The 26,271-nt window shown below is 38.4% G+C and overlaps 1 protein-coding gene across 3 annotated transcripts in view; it reads right to left on the bottom strand.

The window, feature by feature from the left end:
* Window positions 1-26,271, bottom strand: part of ANXA6 (annexin A6) — a 779,963-nt gene that overhangs the window by 372,653 nt on the left and 381,039 nt on the right. For all 3 annotated transcript variants that reach the window (XM_044075649.1, XM_044075650.1, XM_044075651.1), the window contains exon 11: window positions 23,367-23,425. In XM_044075649.1, the coding sequence (XP_043931584.1) occupies window positions 23,367-23,425 (59 nt within the window). The remainder of the gene's footprint in view (window positions 1-23,366; window positions 23,426-26,271) is intronic.

Below are 26,271 nucleotides of genomic sequence, written 5' to 3'. Positions count from 1 at the left end.
GGGAGCACTAGGTGTAATTGAGAAGAAAGTAGCTGGCAAAGAAACACACTTCTCCTTGGAAGGTAGTGAAGGCAGGTTTAGAAGAGCTACCAAGGGGAATGAGGGTGCTTCCATAGGGAGATGGAGAGAAAGAGAGATAGTAGGCCACTGCCAGGATCAGCAGGCTATCTCACTTCCTTCTCTGTGGGAAATGGAAGCCTGAGGGGAATTCTCAGGTAGCAATAAATGGGCATTACAGCTCTAGCCTAGTCCGGGAATATCCACCTTCCATTTCACTGGAATGAATGGGTAAACTGGGACCAGGTAGTGGAGCCACTGGGCAAGATTCTTGAGGGACCAAAAAAAAATAACTACAGAGATACTATGTTCTTGTGACTCCACTTCAACATCTCAAAATCTAGAAAAGCAGGAGGATTTAAGAAGTAACTATAACAGAAGTCAATGAGAAGATGTCGACAACAGCAAACCAAACCTTAGGGTGTATATCCATGTGTGTAACATCCAGCAATAGGAAACTACATGTGTCCCATTAAGAGACCCGTATAAGACAACAGGCATACTGTATACAACTGAGGTGTCCTTACAGTAGAAGAAACTCACATTGCAAGAAACAGAATAAAGAACTGCAATCAGGATGGAGTGTGTGATGGTGAGAGTGGCATAGGAACAGAGGATTACAGAGACTCAGTAATCTCTGTTAGAAAATAGGAGAGATGGGGGTACGATAGGAGTGCAAAATACATTAAAAGTGATAAGTGATGGCAGTGCTGTGGCTAGAGTAGGTTGAAGGAACAGCTGCAATGGACTGCCCTCTATCTCTGACCAATGACGTTTTGTGTTCCTTAATCACCTGCAAATTATGGAGATCTGATGATCTAAAATAATAGAATTCAAAGGGTAGACAGTTATCAGGAGATCCATGGGATATGAAAAACCCATCTCAGCTTCTGGGACTAACATGGCTCATCAGCTTTAACAAGACTAACAAACAGAGCAAGGAAAGCAAGATGCTGGGACTAAAATATCTCTAATATCTGAAGCAAATGCATACTGCTTCACAGAATAAAAAAAGTGATGATTAAAAAAAAAAAAAAAAAAAAAACTAAAGAAAAAAATTACTGTAACAAGACACTGAATATTAACCACTCCAGCTTTTAAAGTTCACCAGATATAATCTAATTAAAATAATTCTATCACAAATAACTTCAATGAACTTTATCAAACTTTTTAACTATGATTAAATAGATATAGGTTTATTAGGTTAATAGGTTCATAGGTGTTTACTAGGCTGACAACTACAAGGGCCTTTTTAAGCCTAGCTATGCATCCCAAATCTCTGACAAGTTCTGGTACCCATGATAAGTGTAAGCAAAGGCTTGGGAAATGAAACCTTTACAAGCAGGGGCCTAGGAGATGAACCGTTTGCAGGTTGCCCATGTCCATTAGAGACATAGGTGGCAAGCTGGGGATGGATTTTCTGTCCCCCATCCAATTGTCCAAGTTACACTTGAATTGTGTTAGGGAGGAACTCTGTTTTACATAGATGGGGACCTGTTCCAGAGATGGGGTACTATCTCGGATACATACCTGTCTCTCCAGCAGGTCCTATTTAAATCACAGGCAAGGTTTAAGTCTTTAGAATGGGTAATGCTGGTGTTGTTTGTTTTGCATTGCATGCTAAGCATATATCTCCCCTCAACAGCCTGTATGAGACAGAATACAGGGATAGGGCCTTGAGGTGCTCTGCATAGGACATTTTACTTATGCTCTGCATTCTTTTAGTGAGGAACCTCTATGGACATTTCATTTGTTGGATATACCTGGTTAGGTACTTACCAAAGGGGGCATTGTACTCAATGACAAGTCTGATGAATGCAGAATAAGGGTGGAACAATGACTTCCTTGGACCTAGATGCCATACCTTTGTTTATAAGTTGTGCAATATAGTATGATTTCCTCACTATTGTAAACATGTGATGGTCAAAGGCTAGATTACTGTCTATGTGTGTGTCCTTAAGTCCCTGACTACTGGGTCAGCTGTAAGGGGTGTGTTGTCAATATGACAGTTACTGGGGTGGATAACTTCCCAAAGGATATTGCTACACATTTCTAGGGATTTAGTCTTATTCCATGGCTCTGATACCAATTGTTTGTATGTGTCAGTCCTTCCAGGAGAACATTTGTGTTGGTGTGGGAATCAATGACAGCTCCTAATTTGCAATCATTTGCAAATTTAGTCAGCCAGAGACCACTGACATTGGCAATGACTTCAGGGAAGTAAATGCCAAAAAGGAATGGTCCAAGGACTGATTCTTGAAGGACTCCAATTGTGATTGCTTCTTTGTAGAGGGGGACTTCCCAGTTTTAACTTACTGGGTCCTGCTGGCTATCCACTGGGTGACATATGGGTTTGTACCTAACCTCTTGAGTTTTTCAACAATGCCTGAGTGGAGTATTGTGTCAAATGCCTTAGCCAGGTCAAGGTAGGCAGTGTGAACCATGTTGCCCTCATCCATTGCTTTGGTGACCTTCTCAAATAAGTCACCTGGTTGAATAGGCATGATCTACCATTGACAAAACCAAACTGGGTTGGATCCAGTGTCTGAAGGTTTACTATATCATTAATGATCATTTCCTTGATAATTCTTTGCATGGCTTTGCATATAAGACTAGTGAGACTTACAGGTTTGCAGTTTCTAGGGTCTGCAGATGGCAAAACCTGTTTGGAGGCTGCAGTTAAATAGCAATTCCAGAGGCCCTGAGAGGTCATGTTTCATGCTATTTAGAAGGCATCCTGGAATATTGTCTGGACCTATTGATGCAGTATTCTTGGCCTTAGGGAGAGCATTAAGGACCTCTTGCCTAATGATAGCAGGAGGAGTTATATTTGATGGTATTTCCTGAGGGAAGGTTAAGGGGGAGAGAGGGGCAAAGCTGGAGCTGAATTTGTCAGCCTGTAGTAGTATGTCTTTCAGCTTTTCCTGGTTAAAGGATGCCACAGCGAAACTCCGGTCCACTAGTGATTGGCAGTTGATTTTTACTAGCGGACCAGAGTTCCGAATTTGTCAGCCAGTAGTTTTGCTATATCTTCTGGCTCAGTATAGGAGGCTCCATTTACAATGAGTTCTGCACAAAATTGTGTATTGTATTTGAGGTTGCAGACATACCTAAAGAATGCCTTGTGGTTGTCCTTGGAGTGGGAGACCAAATTTACCTAAGATTAGGCTTTCATAGACTTCATTTGTCTTCTGAGTTGTTTGTTTAGTTTGATGAGAGTGCTTTTATTCTGCTGGGTTCAGTACCTCCTAATTTTTGCAATGATTTTCTTCCTTCTGTTATACAGCCTATTGATTTTCTGTTCCACCAGGGTGGCTTGTGTTTTGAGTCAGTTCTGTATTTCTTCCTGGTGGGTAAAGCTGCCTCTATGCAGCTATTAACATGCTTGTATAAGGTTTCTGTGAACAGTTCTGCATAGGCAGCAGTGTTCTCAGGGTTAATGGGGGCTTGACATTTTTGCCAAGTTATCACTTAATAGCAGGAAGTTAGCCTTAGAGTAGTTCCTGAATATTCCAGGGTTAGCTGGGGGTCCATGTTTTATTTTTACTTCAAAAGAGACAATTTTGTGGTTTGACCTTAGCAGGGAAGACATTCCACTAGGAGGTGTGCAGCACTTTCCCATATTAGTGAGAACCAGATTCAGTATGGTAGCACCCCTGGCTGGTGTACTGACAGTCTGGCCCAGGGAGTTTATGTTTACAAAATCCACAAATCTCCATGCTTATATGTTTGGTATCATATAGGATTTCCAGTTAACAGTGGGGTAATTAAATTTGCCCACAAATATGGTATTTAGCTGGATAGCAAGTGTTTCCAATAAGTTTAAATACATGGTACGGATTTCCTGGGTCATATATAGCCTATAGCTTGCAAGGAAGTGGTATTCGATTTTGCCTATGATGACTTGAACATGGAGTAGCTCAAGTGCATTGTCCTGTTTGCCTAGCTTTGAAATATATTTATTTTTGATGTAACTCGATATACTTCCACCTTTAATCCCTGTCTGTATAGTAGCTGGTCTAAATGTGTGGAAGGCACTATAACCTTGCACTGTCAGTGTGCTCTCCACAGCTTTAAACGATGTTTCAGTAACCGCACAGACATCAGCATTTTCTAGGGTGAAGAGAGCTTCTAGGGAGTGGAGTTTTTTGTTTAGACTCCTAGCATTGAGATGTAATACCTTTAGATTTTCTTGGTTTGATTTGCTATGTCGGAAGTACTTTCAGTTTGGCATTTCTTAAAAAAGGCACTATGGGGAATATAATGTTTTAGCTAATATCTGAAAGCCTAAAGGGGAGATGTGCAGACCATCCCCGGCAAAGCAGCATGGTCTGTTGACCATCTCCTTCCATGCTGACAAATATTGCACCCCACACCAGAAACTAAGCCAATTATTAAAGTCATTCATCTTTTGTTCATATTGTGGAATCAGCCTTGGAGAAGGTAAAGTGTTGCTCACTGCTAGGCTCATACCAGCCTGGGACACATATTTCAAGAGCTCCATGATGTCTCTCCTCATATGGTATAGTATAGGGAGGCATGTCTCAGGTCATTTACACCCACATGGACTATGACTGAGGCATACTGGTACTTGTGGTCCAATGACCTGAGCGTGTGCATAATGTGGAAGATCCTAGTCCCTGATAAGCAAATGACTGTGACTTTCACCTTACTCAGCCTGGTAAGCGGGACATGAGTTTGCCTCAAAATGGAGTCTCCAATGACCAGAATATTGGATTGTGTGGGGCTTGCCTTATGGGCTTAGAAGTAGAGGCTCCATGAGATATGGCTGTATATGTTGATGTGGGTGTTGTTTTCAAAGAGTGGATTTGGGGCTGCTGAGGATATTTGCTATGTGTACTTTGTCTAAGAGGTCTTTGGGGTTTAGGAAGGTTACATTTACGTGCCTCAGCATATGTGGGTCTATATGCCTGCTTTGAATTGTCTGTGATGGGTGCAGCGCGTGTATTAATGACAACCTTATTGACATTAGGAGTACATTTATGTGAGAGCTTTGCCTCCATTTACATTGTGTAAATAAATCCGCCACATACCATATCAGATTGTTTGAAAATGAACTGGTTGTTAGTAAACAATTTCTACATTGTCTCAGGTTGTGTATATTCACCAAGCTGGGAAAGTTCATATCCATGGCAACAGACCCTTTTTATTGATTAGACAGTTGGAGTGAGAATATAAAGCAATGTCAGGAGTATCCACTTTGCAACTCTGGGAACAGTGCTTGTCACTACAAATTATTTGTCTTGTGTGCAACTAGGTATCGGTGAAATTTCAATCGTGCTTTTACAGGAAAAATGTCACTGAAGGTATCTGTGTCTGTACAGGACATCGCCAAACACCTGAGGTGAAACTAAGACATTGACCCTGAAAATTTAAGGATGAAGTATTTAGGCAGATATTCTGATGTTAGAAACAAATTAAGCAGTACTTACTGAAAACAAAGAATTAGCATGTCAAGAATGATGAAAAGAGGGGAGTTGCATGAATGACTATTGCCTGGCTACTGCTAGTGCTGGTTTCATCACAGCTTCTTTCTGCTGGGATACAATGCTCCTTTACTCCTTCTCTTACCAGAAGCTAAACATTAGCACCAATCCCAAAATGGGAAGCAGGCTAGAGCCTGTTTGGTGATCCAAAGTCTTGTCCCAGATGATGCAAAGGTCTTTAGGCTTGTTGTAGCCTTTTCCTGGTAGATGCCTTGAATAGCAACCAGACTAATCAGAAATGTCAAGCACAGACACTCACTGCTCAACCAGATCTCCCACTGAGGAGAATATCTAGAGATCTTTTAGACTAATTCCAGTTCTATGTCACTGCAGATGTGGAATGTAATGCTTTAAATTGCAAAAGAAGAAAACATTTCTATTGTTTATAAATGATCAGTTAAATTGATCGGTACTACTATGACTAATAGACAGAAATGGAGAAATTACCTCACTGAAATGGATGACAAATAATGGCTATTAAACTTTTTCTAGGCTTAGGATCGATCATATTTCCATGCATTATAGAGCTATCTAACTACAGTTTTTTGCCATCTCCTTTTCTTTGTTGAGAATTCCTTTGATGGATCCATTATATTCCCAGGCACTGTAGCTTTCTGCCTGCCTCAGTTGCATACTGCTGGTGGCTGCTTTCACAGGTGCAATGTAGGTGGTACAGATTATATTATTGTGAAACTGTAAGGAGGGTATATAGCCTTTGCCCTGATCCCAAACATGTAACTTTTTGATAAAGCTATTAGATGGTGCAGATGTCGGCTTGAATCCAGAGGTGCTACATTTTGATAAAGTTGCTTAATATACTTGTAAACTGAAGAAAAATATCCTCTTAGTCAATATTCAAACTAAAAAACATATTATTTTATACTGAAAAGCTGCTCCTTCCCTATTCCTGAAGATAAATAATAAACATTTTATGCTGACTAGAAGTTTACATCAGATCTTTAACTAACAGCACCCTGGCAAAAGAAGAAAAAGTATTAAAAAAAAAAAAAAAAAACAAAGGCCTGATAACTTAGTAATTTTCCTTGTATAGCAGTAGGACTAGCCAAGATAAAGAAATCAGCAGACAGGAACCATCAAGTCTCAGAATGTTTGGATTATTAAAGTTACTACGTGATTAAATAAATGTCAAAACCTAACAGAACACAGCCAATTTTCATAAACACTTGATGGCAAAAGTAGATTACAGCTCTCTAGAGCAATTGACAAAAAAAAAAAATATTATATTCACAATAACTGCCAATGGCAATGATCAGTTTCAGTTGAGATCTCAAAAAAAAAAAAACTTCTCAGCTCTGTAGCAGCCTTAAGATAAACCCAAGCACTTAAAACTGGTTCATCTCAGTCGTTAAGTTAAGCTCTAAAATGATAAAACTGAACAGCTGTAATGCAGTTCTGCTAACATGACATAATGGAATAAAATAGCATGTCTACAGTTCTTCTAAGGTTATTTCAAGTCTCATAAGCAGAAGATACATTAAAGCTAATACTTGAAAAACATTGCTCTTTAACCATGTTTCAGAAAAAAAATACTTGCCTAAATGTAAAAAAGCAAAATAAAAAAATCCCTTGAACAAATGAAGCTGAAGAGAGTAACAGAAAAAGTAAATTTACAGTGCTTCAAAATAATTTCAAACTAAACGTATCAGTCTTACATAACATGCAGAATGTATTACCACACATTTAACTGTCATTTAACTTCATTCAGAATGGCATTTGACCATTTAACTATGATTTAACTTTCTTAAATCTCTTAAGAGCAACTCAGAGTCTGGAGGTCTGAAGGGCATGGTAATTAAGGCTTACATGTAAAGTTTGAGAAGATGCATACCCCCAATATTACCAGCTACACCCAATGGAATAAGAGAAGGCAATCAAAATAGGTCAGTCTAATACAAAGAAGAATCTCAAAATTCCTCAGTGTTTGAGTGGGCCTAGTAAGTAATCCATAAGTGTGCTATCAAATGACTAAGGAAAACATTGAACTACTAAGGGGCATTTGAGAGGTTTAGTTCTAAGCTTTTTCTTCACAGATCTAAAATAATTCTACTGACTGCAGCATAAAGGTCTTTAGTGAGATGTTTATAACAGGAAGTTTTTCTGTACCACTGAGCAGTAACTAGAATATTAAGGAAAATAAATGTGAGACGCATCCTTTTCAGAAGAGTTGAACATTAGCTTACTTTGCAACTCGGGGACTCCATACAGCTGTACTTTTGGCATCATAAATGGAGTTTCTCCAGTCGGTTAAGAACATATAAAAGGAACAGCATGAGAAGAAGGGATCCAGGAAAGACGGGGTTCAGTCTTAATGATAAGTGGCTCCAGGTCTTTGCTCAGATATTCACTATGCAGTTCATAGGTTCATAGGCTGGTACTAGGCTATCGGCCCTAGGGCCTACACAAGCCTAGCCATAACAATTCTGTGGCTATTTCCTCCCACAATATTTATTTCCCTGGACCCCTGTCTAGCAGGGCGACTGACATGATTCCCCGGGGTAAATTTCCTAACTCCCATCCGGTCGTCAAGGTTCCTTTTGAAGAGGGCCAAGGAGGCGCTCTGCTTGACATGTATGGGCAGTCTATTCCAGAGTATGGGGAGTCTCTCGGTCAGGAACCTATCCTTCCAGCATGTTTTGTTCATTGTGATGACAAGGTTTAGGTCCCTGGAGCATGAAGCTAATACATATCTGGCACTTTACTCATACCTCATTTAAAAAAATAATGAGTGTGAGTCATAACAGTGGTGAATCTGTGGTAGGGGTACCACATTACTATATACTGTGTAATATTGCCACCTATTAAACCTGTTTGGACACTGACATGAAAATCCAGACTGGGAATCTAAATCAAGGGGTCCTCCTTGGCCCTTGCATTATGTTTCTGCTGAATTCTTCAGTTGTCAGATGCAGAGTATAGGTAAGCAATGCAGATAGCTAATGTCACTGTAGCATATATATCGTGTTTTGGAAAAGTGAAGGTAAAGGCACTTTTGTATACTACCTTTTGGCAACTTGCCCCCAAAAAGTAACACAATGTATACAAATATTATTGTGCTTTACTTTATTTTATTTATTTGCTTGTTTATGTTTTGCTATTTAGGTATCTGGGTTGTAGTCCTCTTTTAGTGGAACCTTGAGAAAAAAAATCTCCAGAAAATGTTAACATATAGGACAACAGAAAAGTGACTAATCATCATTACATAAGGTAACTTAAAGATTTCAAATGCAAAGACAGTAAAGCAGTGCATGCATTCAGTTAATGAAAAGTAATTGAATGCAGAGCAGTACATCAAAAGACTCAGTAATATGTGAACAGGAAAGGTAATACAATCAGTAAAGCATATGAGTGCACACAGATAGAAACCAAAATTAATAACAGTAGATTTATAAAGGGGCTATATCCCCAACACCTAGGATAATAACAGTTTATGAGGGGGAACAAAAGATGGAGAGAGGAAAAAAGAGCAGGGGAAATAAGCAAATATAATATGTAAGAATCAGTGATGGTAATGAACAGTAGTTGTAAGAGGGACCCAATCCTTACATAAAGAAACATGAAAGGGAGTGAAGCCCCAGCAATGCTTAAAAACAAAGGTATAGTGCAGTTTTAATCAATAATTTTTTACTGCTTGTCCTTGGGTAGAATAGACTGCTCTAAGTACTAGCAACACAGATGGAGTGGAGAAAACTGCTTTTTGGTTGTGACTCACTGACTGTTTTAACAACTGTGTGCATGAGGAATGCAGACTTCTAGCAGGAGAACATTAGAGAGGATGGAATATTATGGAATGACTGTGGTGGGTAGAGAGATTGAACAGAAAAATGAAACGGGAGTGTAGGAAATTGAAACAGAGGTTACCACCCCTTGAATGGATCCTTGAACAGAGCAAATCTGACACACTTGCAAACATTTTCCATTTTAGAGGATTACTTGAAGGAAGTCCTGCATGCTACTACAGAAAAGTCTGGAAAACAAAACAGGCAAGTTTGCTTCTAAAACTGGATGAAAAGAAGTGGTTGATTTGCAGCATGCATTCCAGTAACTGACTGTATTTTTTACAGCAAAATCAGTGTGCTTAACTAGTGGGAGGTAGTTATGGAGAATAACACTTTTGCATTTAATGTCACCCATGCATTCTGTTTTGAGCTCCACTACCTGTAGTGATGACAAGATTGGCTGAATGTTGTCATAACGGCTAGTCTTGAAGAGGACCAATTTGGCTTTGTTAGCATTTAATATAAGGTAAAAATCAATATTGGAGAATCTGTCTTGAAACCTGGAAGAGAAAGACTTGCCTCTGTACCTCTGTATGGTAATGTTTTAACATCAACATACTAGACTACTGTTAGGTACAAATGCTTTAAGAATGAGGAATTAACATATAAGCTGAACAGCAATGGGCCAAAAATTGCTCCCTATGGTGTGCCATTTTTAGTACCAGAATCAATGGAGTGGGATAATAAATATTTAAGTTTGTATAATTTGGTCATTAAAGAAATCATCCCTGCCATACTTCTTTGAATATAACAATGGCTATTGAAATGTAATGCCCAAGATGAACTGTAGCCATTGTATCCTGGTAAAAAAGCCAAAGTCTTCAAAAAAAATACAGGGAAAGCCAAAAAGGGTAAGGATGTGAAACATATATTGCCATCTGATGTAATCAAAAGGTTTTACATCTACGGACAGCAGCACTGATGGCTCATGAAATAAGCTACCTCTAAGCCACTGAGTGGCCCACAGTATATTGTTCCATGGCATTTTGTCTGTAACTAATCCTGCTTAGTGAGGATGAACTTAGGTAGGGATCAGTGGTATGAGGTGGGTTGACCACAAATTCATATGAATTTTAATGTCTACTTTCAGAAGGGATATTTGACAGTAATTAGCTGGGTTTGAGGGGTATTTTTCTGGCTTTAAAAGGGGATTTATGTGAGAATGTTTCCATGAATGCAGACTTCATGAAAAGCTACCTGGCATGCCAATCTTAAAAGAGATAAAGTTGGGATTGTAAGAGCTTTGTGGCTAGAACTCAGCTGGAAGGTTGTCCATTCTATGCAGCTTGTTACACTGCAATTTTTTGATAGCTGCTAATACTTCCTGTTGTTTAAGGTTTGTAAACTGTTCTAAAGCAATTGCAGGCTCCTAAACTATCAGGCGAGATGTTATTAATTTCCCCCGATTCAGAATATAGGATATGATAGTGAGCCCTGAACCAGGATGTCGTCTATATAATAATAATAATAATAATAATAATAATAATAATAATAATAATAATGGGTGTCCCTTTCCCTGGTTAAAGAAAATGAGGGTATAGCTTGTTTCACTTTCTGTCTACATTTTCTTGCCAGTCTTGAATAAATTTGAGATGCCACTTCATAACATGGGAGGGGTGACCTATCAAGAGCAATTTTGGTATTTATATTTGATATGCTTTTTATTCTCATAATAATCTTCTGAAGGTCCACAGACAATTTATATTCCTTAAAACTGGAGACCTCACACTTAAGTTGCTTAAACTCCTTGTGTCCTCTTGTTAAAAGATTAGTTCATCCCCCCAAAGTTTCCATAAGCCATTGGCCCAAGATCACAAGTGAATGTGGCAGAGCCCTTTGTATATATCCCAAAGGATGTGTGGCCAATAGTTTTTCCTGTCATGGGTTTTCAGAAAGTCCTGAGTAAGTTTTATAAAGTAATGTTGAAAATCAGGCCCGTTTGCATAATATGGTTAAAGTCTCCAATGCTGGGGGGAAGGGTGGGCTCCTTTTAAGATGACAGCTTACTGCAGCATAATCTGAGAATAGACAAGAGACCACATTATAGTCTGGGTGAAAGCCCTGAATGTCCCTGTCTACATAAAGTCTGTGTATTCTGCTTAATGTTCTGCATCTTGCTGAATGGTGTATATGATATAGGAAAGTAATGGCATGATTGACTCCCAAATCTAGATGCATTTCCTTTGCCCATGTATTTAAATATTTTGTAAAACAGAATAAGTTAAATGTCCCTGTAGTAATGGTATCATTAGATGCAGCTATACAATTGAAATTGCACATAAGCACGAGAGACTCCCAGGTTCTATCCTGAACATAGCTTAGCAACTGCTTCATTGCTTTGCTTCCTAGGGAAGGGTGACAATAGATAGTAAAAAGAGTTAGTATTCTACATCTGACCCTAATAACTATCCCTGCAAGCTCACTATGTGGAATTTGCAATTTATCTATTACTTGTATGGTTGAAAAATGGGGACATTTATACCATTAACATTAATATTTAATAATTTCATTAGTCCATGACTCACACATGGACATTATACTCTCCCAAAGAGGGGTCTGCCCCTTGTTCCTTAAAGAAAAGACTAGGGTATATTGGAATCCCAAAACAGATAAGGGCAAGATAAGTAGATAACAGAAACACCAACCTAAATTAGCTTATCCTATCATTACAGACTATGTATCTATCTAAAGAATAGCAATTAAACAGACATCTATCAACAATTCAAGAATAAGCAACAAGGAAAATAATGATTAACCTAGCAGATGTATACAGTACGTGGAGTAGACTCCCAAAGTTAATGGGGGGGGACTTCTCCTCAAATGTTCCCTTTCCAATTAAGCTATAGCTATATTCAATCTGCTAAGAAAAGAGCATCACTTCATAGCCCTGGAGCTCCCAGGCAGGATAAAAAGACTGATATGCCATTAGCACATTTGTCCATCAAAGAACAGTGGACTTCATCAGAATAAACTATCCATACTAAACAATCAATTTATATACCAGCAAAGCAATCAAATTATAAGGTCAATTAATGCCAATAAAACATTTAAAGAGATACAAATAACACATTCAAAAACCCTTTTCAGAATTTAATTAATTGTTTTACATTTCATGTAAAAACATAAGTAAATAAAAATGATACAAAAACTCTTGTCAGCAGGAATCCACCTACCTAACAAAATATTTCTTAAAAAAGCACTTGTTATTAACAGCTTCACTGAGCCCTGGAAATTTATCTGTTTGTAATTTAATTTATCAACATGTCTTTTTTTCTCTAAAGAATTTCTATAATGCCATTTTTCCATAATCCAAAGGGACATTGTCCAACATTGCAAAATAAAACTTCTTAAAGGAAGAACAAACCTTTGTATGTTTAAAAAGGGCATTGTTTTCATCCCTAGTCCTAACAGAGTAGTCATTTTATGAAGCTCATTGCTTCTACTTCTATTGGAATTGTCTGGGTATCTTTCTTCCACACTGCTCTTGTTTCTGCCTGCAAATCTTGATATTGCATGACTTTCTGTCTGTCTGTAGGTGAGACACTGTAATTGACAGGTGTAGCAATTTCAATAATCAATGCTACTTTTGTCTTTTTACAGAGGGTGGCCACGGTGGTGCAGCGGTTAGCGTTGCCACCTCACAGCAAGAGGTTTTCCGGTTCGATTCTTGGCTGGGGTGCCTTCTGTGCAGAGTCTGCATGTCCTCCTTGTGGTCACGTGTGTTTCCTCCGGGTGCTCTGGTTTCCTCCCACATCCCAAAGACATGCTGTAGGTGGATTGGACACTCTCTAAATTGGCCTTAGGCATGAGTGTGTGTGTGCATGTGCCTTCTGTGGAAGGTTGGGCATCAGGCTGGCAACTCATCACCATAAAACTCTGCTGCCAATCTTGAGCGGACAGGTGATCCACTGTGGCAACCCCTAACCGGAAAAAGCTGAAAGAAGAAGAAGAAGGCTATATCTAGTTTTCTTGCATCGATTTTTTGAATTGTTGACAATGGGTGATCCCACGTGATTTCCACTTCATCATTCTCTTTAATGCTTTGTGGTTCATGTTTACAATTCTTCTCAATCCCCAGTGCAACAGTCTTACCACATTATTGCGTCTCTCAGTATACAGGCCCTCTGCAAAGAGTGTATCCCACCCAGCAACAAGATGTGTGACTGTTTTTAATACCTTTTTACACAACCTACATTTATCTGTTTCTCCTACAATTCAATAGACTTAGTAAACCAATGTGTACATATTCCACTATCTTGGGCTGCCATTACTAACTTTGCAACCTTTGGTGTCAACTCACCTCCCCTTAACCATTCATATATCAAATCCTGATCTTCCTGAGGGTATTCCAGGAGATCTCTATACTTACCAATATATTTATGCCTTTTCCACATTTCTTTCCTTCTCATCTCATCCTTCTCCTTATATTCATTCTTTTGTTTGTTTGTTTTTTTTCCACATTCAGATGCTGTCTGATTTTTATCTACTTCTGGTATAATTTCCATTCTCTCTTGTCACCTGAATGCTTCTGATAATCTTAGACTTCCTGTCCTCATGTAAAACTTTCACTGTGTTTGGATCTGATGAGATCAGTAGGTATGTATCTATGTATGCATGTAGTTCCATGATTGCAGATCTATACATGTAGTCTTTTCAAGGAGGCCCATACCTCCTTCAGACAGTAGAAAATATAATATTGGTATGTACTGATTTTTATATACCATTTGATAATCATGATGTATTTTTCTTGTTTTTCAATTCAACCGATCCAGTACCTTTTGGTGCCAGTAAATCACACCAAAACTGTGTGTTAAAACAGGAGGAGCAAATTGGCTTATAGCTTGTATCTTATTCCAAGATGTCAAGGCTATTTCCAGTATTAGTTTTAGTTTTCTGAAGTATTCCTTACTGAGTTTTGTTCATGTTTTACTGCCAGTCCTTCATCAGTTCCCAAATATTTATACGGTTCTTCCTGTTCAAGTTCCCTTCTATCACATTCCAGTCTTAGACTGATATTTTCTTGGTACTGCAAAATTCCTGTTTTAAACATTGCTTCTGTTCATTTATCAAGTCCAAATATCATTCTTATATCATCTGAGAAAGTTTTGATCACTTGCAGATGAACTATACTGTTTAAAGTCATCCACAAAAAGTAGATGAGAAATCTTTAAGCATGTTTCTTTTCTGGGAGCCAAATTGTAACCAAGACCTCGTCTGTTAAATAAACAGCTTAATGAATTAAGGGCAAGACACAACCACAACAGTGAGAAAGAATCACCCTGAAACATCCCCCTTTGTATTTCTATCCCTGGGATAATAATTTGCCCTTTGTTATGGCTTATCTGCAAAATGGTTTTCCACTATTTCATGGTCACTATTATGTAACTGATCAATGCAGAATGCATCTTATACATCTGTAATCAATCATTCATCCATGAATATGGACTGCTGTCAAATACTTTTTTGTAATGTGTCTATGCCATACTTATATTCTTCCCTGTTTTACAAGTTTCCATTATGGCTTTATTTAACAAATGATCCTTTGTTCCATATGACTTTCTTTTGTTACCTCTTTGTTTTATTGTCATGGTTGAGTTCATAGGTTTATAGTTTCATAGGTAGGTACTAGGCTAATGGCCCTGGGGCATATACAAACCCAGCCAAAAAGGTACCCTGGCTTTTGCCACCCAAGAATATTATTTTCCTGTGCCACTGTCGAGCAGAGCCACAGAGGTGATCCCTGGGGTGAATTTCCTATTTCCCATCCAATCATCAAGATTTTTCTTGAAGAGTGCTAATGAGGAGCTTTGTTTGATATAGATAGGTAGTTTATTCCAGAGTATGGGAAGTCTCTGGGACAGGAATCTATCCCTCCGGCATGTTCTGTTTATTGTGGTGACAAGGTTTAGGTCCCTAGACCGTGTAGCTCGGAGGGATTGGGATTTCTTTAAGTGGAGCATGTCCAACAGCTCTGGGTTTGACATAGCTTTGTATGTTAGGCAGAGATCACCTCTGAGTAGGCGATATGCAACGGAGTAAAGCTGGAGTTTTTTTAGACGGTCTGCATAGGGCATCTGTTTGAGGCCGGTAATCTTCTTTGTGAGGTATTTCTGTGGCCTTTCCAGTTGTTGTAGATGTCTTGTGAGGTACATATCAAAAGGGGCATTGTACTCTATAATGGGTCTAATGAGTGATGAGTAGAGGGGAACAATGACCTCTTTTTTTCTGGATGAGAAACATTTTGTGATGAGGTGTGCCACATAGAAGGATTTCCTGACTACTGTGGCAATGTGATTATCAAAGGAGAGACTACTGTCCACCTGTGTCTCAAGGTCTCTTATCACACTTTCAGTGTTAAGTATACTACTGCCTATGTTGTAGTTCATGGGTACAGAGTTTTTACCAAAGGGGATGATATTGCACTTTTTGGCACTGAGCTTGAGGCCATGGCTTTGACACTAGGCATCTGTCTCAGTGAGGCCCTTTTGTAGGATGTCCACATCGTTAGGAGTTTCGATTATGGCTCCTAGTTTGCAGTCATCTGTGAACTTCGTTAGCCAAAGGCCTTCTGTGTTAGCCTGTACTTCAGAGAAGTAGATACCAAACAGGAGAGGACCCAGGACTGAACCCTGTGGTACTCCACTTGTCACTGGTCTGAAGTCAGATTTGGAGTCTGCTACTTTCACAGTGTGGGTTCTGTCAGTGAGCCAGTTGGCAACCCATCTTGTGACATAGGAATTTATACCTAGTTTAGTGAGTTTATCTATAATTCCAGAGTGGGGGATGGTGTCAAAAGCCTTGGCAAGATCTAGATAGGCTGTGTGAACCACCTTACCCTTGTCTACGGCTTTAATGACTGCTTCAAAGAAGTCTATCAGGTTTAGGAGACATGATCTGCCTTTTACAAACCTGAACTGGGTGGGATCCAGAGTTTGGAGATTACCGATATCTTTGTTTATAAGTTCCATGATGATACGTTCCTTGGCCTTGCAGACCAGGCTTATCAGGCTAATGGGGCGGTAGTTCCTGAGGTCCATGGTGGCTCCCCCCTTGTGGAGTGGGATAACCATTGCTGTGCGCCATTCAGCGGGCACAAAGCCTGAGGTGAGGCTATGATTGAACATGGTACTTAGGTGGGATGCCAGTTCATTCTGTAGTTCATGTAGAACGCAGCCTGGGATGTTTTCCTCTAAATGATTATAAACTCTGTCTGTTTATATCCATTTAACATCTTTGTTATGTTCCATAGGGTCTTCATAAATATTTCTCCAAAATGTGTCTCTTCTTTTTTGGTGCCGTTTCTATTCTTTTTGTTTTGTTTCCCAGTTGTCTATAAAATGTTTTGAGTTGTCAGTCAATTGCTTATTTTGTGCTTTTCCTTTATATTTATCTGCATATCATCTACGTTTTTCTGCCTGTGATGATATCTTTAGATTATTATTTTCAGTACTGCATAACAGATCTTGGTCTGTTCTGAGATTTTGCATTGTTGTATCATGTCTATCTTTCTAAGTATTTTTGTTGATCTGCTCCCTCTTCCATATTCTTCTAACAGTGACACTTCTTGCTTTAATTGCTTCAAAGTTTTCTCTATTTGGTGCTTCTATGGTGGCATTTAATTTCTTCCCTTCCTTTCTCTTATTGGTCTGTATTTCTGTGATAAGACATTATCAGTTATTGGCTTAGATGCACAACAATAAATCCTATTTACTTCTGTTGTATCACATGCATTTCTGTTAATAGTCTTGATTGCTATGTTTATCTGTTATATCAGATTTCTAACTTTTGTGTCTTATTGACTTTCTGTAATCTATTTCTTTCATTAATCTTAATATCTCTGTCCATCTTTATTAAATCAAGCAACTCTGTCTTTAGATAATTTTCTTCTAAACTGAGGGCACATTCTTTGCTCTCTGTTTCCTTCAGGCATTTTACAGAAAGTTCCAGAATGTCTTCCTATGACATATCCTCTTCAGCTGCATCCTGCATCATCCATTGCTCCTTCGTGTTGGAAGTCATTGGCCCATTACTCTACAACATTGCCTGTATCAGAGTTGCTTGTTCCCTTGCTGTGCAATGCCAACTGAACTTTTGTACTGGTTTCCTATTGCAGACTCCAGAGCATCATCATGTGGTAAGTATTCAGATGCTTCCCATGCCACCAGTTTCTCCTTAATTTGGGGACTCATTGCTCCATCATGCTGTGACACACCCTATGTTATATCTTCTACACTAAGTCATTCCCTTCCCAGATATTCCATAACTTCAGTTGCTATTTGTTTAACCTCTACCTTACTAATATTCTGTTCTACATTCTCCCATTGTGTTCATATTTTTCATATTGTGAAATTTTCCATTTCTGGATGCCTTTGCCTATATTTCTCTTCAAATATTTTTGGACCTGTTTTTTGTATTGATTAGTTAGGCTTTCTCCTTTGCATAAATATTGCACCATATCAGATCTCTTTTTTCTTTCCCATGTCCATATTTCTTTTTTATACCTTTCAAAAATCTCTAAGTTTTGTTCTTTATATTCATGGGATCATAGGATCATAGGAGGTTACTAGCCTAATGGCCCCAGGGCCTTAACAAGCCTGGCCAAGTTCAACTCGTGTTCCCAATGGTGTCTTGTTCAAGCAGACACTAAAATCAGCACCTATTGCCCCTGTTCAAGAGGGACATAGGTGGAACCCCTGGGGTGAATTTCTAATTACCCATCCAATCATCCAAATTGTGTTTAAATAGGGCCAACGAGGGACATTGTTTAATATGAATAGGAAGCTTGTTCCAAAAGAGGGGCAACCTCTGTAAGACAAATCTGTCTCTCCAGCAAGTTATGTTGATGTCACATACCAGGTTAAGGACCTTTGCACAAGTGCTATTTGACTTGTGAATGTGCAGCATTTCCATTAAAGCTGGGTCAGAGATTGCTCTATATGCAAAGCACAGGCCACCTCTGAGCAGTCTGTATGATACAGAATAATGTGGCAATGATTTCAGTCTATCTGCATAAGACAGATCTTGAAGACCCTGAATTTTCTTTGTAAGGAACCTTTGTAGTCTCTCCAATTGCTGCAGCTGTTTGGAAAGGAACATACCAAAGGGAGCATTGTGCTCTATTATTGGCCTGATGAGGGAAGAGTACAGGGGGTGTCTCTCTTCTTGGTTTACAATTGAACATGAATAGGCAGGGTAGTTTGTTTATATGCTTTATTACATAGAAACACATCAGCAGTACAAAATATAAACATACGGATTAACTGACAGACTACACAGACATGCATGCTTACATCTCGACAGCTTGCTACAAAATGGCAGACTAGCTCACATGTGCTCAATATTTAAACACATGTGCAAGCCCATGGAAAGCTTCTTAAAGGTATACATACATACTGACACTTCATGGGGGTTATAACCCCTTTTTTTCTGGAGGCAATGCCTTTAGTTATGAGATGAGCAATGTAAAATGCCCTTCTTACCACTGTGGAGACATGGTGATTGAAGCTAAGTTTCCTGTCCACCTGTGTGCCCAGATCTCTCACCACTGATTGTGTGCTTAGGGTATTGCTATTCAAGTCAAAGTAAACTTTATTGTCATTTAGGATTACGCAAGTGCAGCCTAAATGAAATTCTGAGTATCAGCTCACCAGAGAGTACAAAGGAAGCAAGGATAACAAGAACAACAGTGTAACATTTCAATTTAAAGAAGATATTCAATACAAGACACACAGAAGGATAAATAAACCAACAATAACAGCAAAAACACACAGGCCCCCCCAGACAATCATAAGAAGAATACTGTACATAACAGCATGGCAGAGTAGGATTGCCATGTTAAGATTGTCATCCTTTGTTCATCTGCATTAGACAAACAGCAGGCAATTGCACATGAATAAGAAAATATAATGCTACATCAAAGAAAAAAACAAACAAAAACAAACAAAAAATGATATTGCACACTTTTCAGCTGAGCTACGTAATGTGAATGATTATTGACTAAATTATCGGTGGCTGGTATCAGAGTTTATAAGTCTCAACACTGTTGGGTAGAAGATGTTTAAGTATCTGGTGGTTCTGTAGTGGATACTCTAATATTTCTTGCCCAAAGACAGTTGTATAAACCAGCCATGTGCAGGATGAAAGGGGTCACAAATTATTTTGGATGCACAATTAATGCTTCTTGCTGCAAATTGATCCTAGGTTGATGCTAAGTTTGTGTCCATGATTTTTTTGGCAACTTGCATCACTCTCTGTAGCTTCTTTCTTTGTGCTATTGTACTGCTCCCAAACCAAACTGTGACGCTACTAGTGAGAATGTTCACAACTGCTCCTCTGTAGAATGTGGTGAGAAAAGTAGGTGGGAGCTGTGCTTTTTTGAGCCTTCTGGGAAAGTGGAGACATTTGTGTGCTTTTTTGGCCAACTGTTCAGTGTTCACAGCCCCAGAGAAAGCCTCTGAAATGTGCACCCCCAAAAAACTTTGCAGATTTGACTCTTTCTACCTCTTCACCATTTATCATAAGCGGTGGTTGTGTTGTTGACCTTTTCCTGAAGTCTGTAATGATTTATTTTGTTTTATTGACATTCAGGTCAAGGTTATTCTTAGCACACCAGTCAATCAGTGAGTAGACCTTGGCTCTATAGGCTCTTTCATCCTCCTCTTTGGTGAGGCCCTCAACCATAGTATCATCTGCAAACTTAATGATTTGACTGGTGTTGTATTTTGCAGAACAATCATGGGTGAGGATGGTGAACAACAGAGAGCTTAGCAAACAACCCTGAGGAACAATGGTGTTTAGTATTATGCATCCTGAGGTGTTGTTGGCTGTACATGTTTTCTGTGGTCTGTTCATCAAGAAGTCAAGGATTCATTTGCACATGAGCTTGCTAACTCCAAGATATACAAGCTTGTCAACTGATTTGCTATTTTTCTGATAACTGATGTGCTAGTTTGCAGGAACATCACCTTTGCCGAAGGGGATGATAATGCATTTTTTTCTATTAAGTTTAAGACCATGACTTTGGCACCAGTCATTAGTCTGCATAAGACCTTCTTGCAGGACATTGACATCACTATGGGTTTCAAAGATCGCTCCCAGTTTGCCATCATCAGCAGACTTTGTCAGCTAAAGTCCTTTAGTTTTAGGCTGTACTTCAGAGAAGTAGATTCCAAACAGTAGGGGGCCCAGAACTGATCCCTGTGGAACACCACTGGTTACAGGTCTGCTGGAGGAAGTGGAATCCCCTACTTTGACTGTATGAGTTCTATCAGTGAGCCAGTTTGCAACCCACCTGGCAACATATATATATATATATATATATATATATATATATATATATATATATATATATACCCAGCTAGGTGAGTTTATCAATGATGCCTGAGTGGGGAATTATGTCAAAGGCCTTGGCTAAGTCTAGGTAGGCCTTATGTACAGATTTGCCCTTATCTAGGGCTTTGGTGACTGTCTCAAAGAAGTCCACCAAGTTTAACAGTCACGATCTCCCCATGACAAAGCCAAACTGGATGGGGTCAAACATTTGGACATTTCCTAAATCTTTGTTAATAGGGTCCATGATGATTTGTTCCATGGTCTTGCAGATAAGGCTCGTCAGGATAATGGGTCTATAGTTCCCATGGTCCATGGATGCAAAGGGATAACGGTATCTGTTTTCCATTCCACTGGGGCGAAGCCAGTGCTTAGGCTGGGATTGAAAAGCCTTCTCAATGGTGATGCTAATTCCTGTTTTAACCCATGTAGAACACAGCCCGGGATGTTGTCTGGTCCCATAGAGGCTGTGTTTTTGGCCTTGGAAAGGGCATTTAAGACCTGCGCCTCTGAGATAACAGGTGGGGGGACAGGGGTTAGGGATGCTTTGGGGTATATGTGGTGGGGCCAGGGGAGTGAAGTATTCACTGAAACTGTCAGCCAGCAGGTTTGCTATATCCACAGGTTCCATATATGTAGTACCATTAACTAAGAGTTCAGAGCAAATCTGGGCCTTACCTTTGAGGTTACACATGTAACTAAAGAATGCCTTGTGGTTATCCTTAGCTGAGGTAGCTAATTTGGATTTATAGATAGCCTTGGAGGACTTCACTAGGAGTCTTATTTGCTTGTTTAAGTTTTTCAAGAAATATTTTCACACTACCTATGTTACCTCTTTTTCCAGGCAGCCCCAAACTTTTTTGTCTATGTAATGTTTTTCATGGATCTGTTGTATTAATGAATACAAATTTGCATTTGAAGCTTTTGACAGTGTTTTCTTGTGCAAGTATTTTTCTTTCCTCTAATTTCTCTCATAATATTTTTGAATATCTTCTACTTGGAAATTTTTGGCTTCTTGTATTAACTTGGAAATTCTTGGCTTCTTGTATTAACAATACATAATTTCTTACTAATATTTCTTACTAATTTCTCAATAGTCCACACTGTCATCCTTATGGCTCTTTTTGACCTACCAGTTTCTGCAGTTTTTGTGGCTACTATTTCCTTCTACAACAGGAGGGCCACTCAACCCCTGACCATGGCCTAATCCTACTGTAGGAATGTTTACGCGCCTTGAGGATTCTACACTGACCTTTTTTTTCTAGCTCTGGCACCAGTGAACACACCAGGATTGGGCAGTTTTTTTATCCTGGAACTTGTCCACCCAGCTGTCTTTTTTATTTTTAGCCCACATCTCTCCATGAAATATGCTATATAAAATAGTCTATATATCAGTGCAGTCTTGGTGAGAGTTTGTGAAAAACAGGGTCCACCAGGTGAAGGTGATCACCAAGACTTGAGGGTGACGTCAGTTCCAGCAATACTACTTTCCTTTTCTTGCTGATTGCATCATCTCTCCATTCAGGCCTGTGAATATGGGGACTGCTTTTCTGACTAACTTAGCACTGTAATAATTCTGCAAAATCTAATAAGAATAAGATTTGGTGCTTGACCCATCCAGTCTAAAAGCTGCATCCTTTGTAGTGTGATGCAGCTGCATAGCTCTGTCAGACACATCAATAACTGCTAGCTTCATTTCCTAGACCTGATTTTGCAAAGAAGATTGGAAAGAGTCCATGGAAATGGCTAACTCTTTTCACCTTAATACTTCCTCTGATTTGCTAAGATTATCAGACTCAGTGTAGCAGGATATTTGGAGATAAAGTGCCCAAACTAAGGTTGCAGGGAATGTGTTCAGTATACAGTGGACTTTTATAAAATGATCCCTACTTGTATATTCTCTTTCTCTGACTCACCGTGGTCATTATGGTCTCATTATAATATTACAGTTTTGTAACATTTTTTTCTTTACTTTCCTATCAGGGGCTGTGGTCACTACTGACCCACACACATATGACAGGGGCTGTGCCACAAGGCCTGACTCTCAACAGTTTTTACTGAGAACTTTGTTGTTGTACAATGTAAGCAAGTTTAACATGAAGAGCCTTGCTGTGTATTAACTTTATCTAGTCAGATACATGGCTTCCTTGTGCTGGAAAGTGGCTGTCACATTCATCCCTGAAGGTGTAGTCTAAGGACCACTTACTAAGCTGTCCATGGTCTCTTCACTTGACTAGTAAATTACTCTGTGTGTATATATAACCTTGACTGGAGATGATTGTCACTGCTGAAGTGACACCCTGACCCCATGTGCAAAAATGGTAAAAAAAGAGTTGAGGACAGATGGATATACACACTTATATGTGTATGTAGAGCTATATGTCATTTACTTAGTCTCCCTAATTTCCCAATTTCTGCATTCAGTAAATAAAAGAAAACCTGTTATACTCTGTGCCTCCTTGTTAATTGCTTTGTAAACGGATTGCTGTCTGTAATAAACTGATCTGAGGATGGAGGTTTACATAGCATGAAAGATAAACTAATGTGCTAAAGTATAACCAACGTTCATGTACTAGTGACAATGATACAATAATACAACAATGACATTTCAAGGCCAGGTCTTTTAGAAACATAATAATAGTGATAAAGCAATGAATGGAAGACTTCTTGTACCTACCTTCATTGACTTGTATAGTCTCACTGCAAAGTATGTGTGTAAGTTCTTGATACATCTCACTAAAAAGAAAGACAGGGAAGATATGTAAATAAACCACAAACTTTATCCAGTGGAGCTTAGCAAACTCATTTTATTGGACTACTTAATGCATTTGTTTAATTTTAGCATGATAACACACACACACACACACACACACACACACACACACACACACACACACACACACACACACAATTTTTTGTAACCAGGTACGGCTTAATGTGAAAAATTAGAGAACTGCTGCCTTTTTTAAGGAATGACTCTTTGCTCAACAAACCATTTAAAGAGGACAACATTCTCAAAGTACTCTTAAAACATAAAACAAAAACACTCAAAAGAACTTGATTAAAACTTAGCACAGAACACAGAAATAATTAAAATAAGTTTTTGTGACACCCGTGACTACCAATTTTGAGGAGGTCTAGTGACACAAGTGGCTACCCATTTTAACAAATCATTTATCACTTTGCATTCCCAAGAACTGAAAGACAGCAATGTGGTTCTCCTTCAGTAAAATGCAACAACAAAGAAGCATAGACACTTGACTCACACTGTCTTAAATGCTGTGGTAGAAAAATATGCTACTTATAGGTTCATAGATTCATACTAATCTTGGGGCCACATACCTGTCAAAAATATTGTAACTGTTATGTTTAAATCCTCCAATCCAATTTTCAAGTCTAATTTTAAAGTAGACAGGGTGTTAATTGAATTGACATGTGAATGGAGTTTATTCCACAAACAGGGCATGTGATGAATTATAAATCTCTAACATCAATAATTAAAAATCAGTTCCAAGACAAGATACTTGAGACTAAAGTGGAGAAAGAGGGAAGATGGTATTATGTAACATTTACCAACCCAGGATTACCAAAACCTATAATGGTGCTTAATCTATATGCACCCTGTAGCAACCAGCATCACTTCTTTATGTCACTTTACCCAACTCTAAACCAACTTAAAGATCACTACCTAATAATTGGGGGTGACTGGAACATATATCAAAACCCAGAAAAAGACAAATCTAAACCAATTAAAACACATAATAAACAAGCCACAACAACTCTAAATGAACTTAAACAAGACTTTAAACTATATGATCCTTTTAAATAAGGGAATAACGAGAATAAGTCAGAGAAATTCACATTCTACTCGCAGTGCCATAAAATGTGGTCAAGAATAGACTTCTTTTTAATCTCAGACATACTCAATAACATGGATCCAACAACAGTTATACACTAGATTTTTCTCAGATCATTCCAAAGTCACATTGTTTATGAACTGGGAGAAAAAACTATACTAAGCTAATAGAGGTCATAACTGGTCATTGAATCCTAACCTGCTCATCAAAACAGATGTAATAAAAGAAGCTGAAGAAATATTAAAGACAGCCCTTGCAAATATCTCCAGATCCCAGGTCCCAATAGACATAGAATGGGCTGCAGCCAAATCACAAATCAGAGGAACATTCATCAAAAAGCAGTATATTATGAAAAAAAAAAACAGCTAAAAGAGGAGTATACATTGAAAGGGAAAATAGAACAACTGGAAAGAGAACTACTAAATAACCCTAATAGCCAAACTGAAGTTGATCTCCTAAAACTACAAAGAGACCTCTATATGTTAGAAACCAGAAATCTGTAATTTTATGAGGTAAGAATGTTAGCTAATTACTCAGAGGAAGCCCAAATGCCATCCAGAACCTTGGCCAGAATCATCTCTCAACACAAAACCACCTCAAATATATCAGAAATAATTACAAGGACAAAAACTACACAAGAAATGAAGAAATTATCAAAGTATTCAAATATATTCTCAAATCTATGGAGAACAAACATTGCAAACCTCTAAGGAAGATAGGAAGCATTTTCTTCATAAACTAAAATTCCCTAAATTAGATGTAGATCAACAAAAAAACTAATGGAACCTATTTCCATCAATGAGATAAGCACAAAGATTAAACATTTAAAGTAACATAAGGCTCCAGGACCGGATGGACTTACATCAGAATTTTATAAAACTTTCACCCCCCCAAATTGCTAAACTACTATACTATGTGCTGAACTATATAATAAATAACAACATAAATGATATTCACTTCAATGCCTCCAAAAATATTTTCATACTAAAAGAACATGCAGACCCCAAAAACCCAGATAGTTAAAGACCCATCTCCCTTTTAAATATAGATACAAAGATCCTGACCTCAATACTCGCAAATAGATTAAAAAAACTGATAGAGAAAATCATTTCTCCAGAACAATCTGGATTCACATCACAAAGACAGACCAGCGACAACACTCTAACATTGGTTGCATTAATATATTTTGCAAATGAGAGGAATATTAATATCTATGCAATGATAGTAGATGCCCACAAGGCATTTGATAGGGTCAATCTAGAATTTTTACTTGAAACATTACCTTATTTTGACATACCTATCAATTTCATTCAGCTCATCCAAATTCTCTATAGCAGTCCATAAACATCCCTATATATAAATAAAACATGGTCAAATGGATTCATGATAAAAAACGGAACAAGACAAGGATGTCCGTTATTCCCTTTCTATTCAACCTATACATAGAACCCCTGTTTCTTTATATTAAACAAAACACATACCATAAGCCCTCTCAACACACAACTTCAAAGTATATCTTACCACCTTCGCAGATGATCTGAACATATACTTCACTACACCAAACTCAGACATAACCAAAATAATAACTGCAATTGAACAATTTTAAATCATGTCTAACTACAATTTAAACCTCAATAAAACTAATATCTTCCCCTTAAGGCCGCCCAGACTTACCTCATTAATACCACTAACAGATACAATAAAAATTAAAGAGGAAATTAAATA

This window comes from Protopterus annectens, chromosome 6.part1 (genome assembly GCF_019279795.1).
Source record: "Protopterus annectens isolate FY-2018-M chromosome 6.part1, PAN1.0, whole genome shotgun sequence".
Taxonomy (NCBI): domain Eukaryota; kingdom Metazoa; phylum Chordata; order Ceratodontiformes; family Protopteridae; genus Protopterus; species Protopterus annectens.
This window is presented reverse-complemented; position numbering and strand designations above follow the sequence as displayed.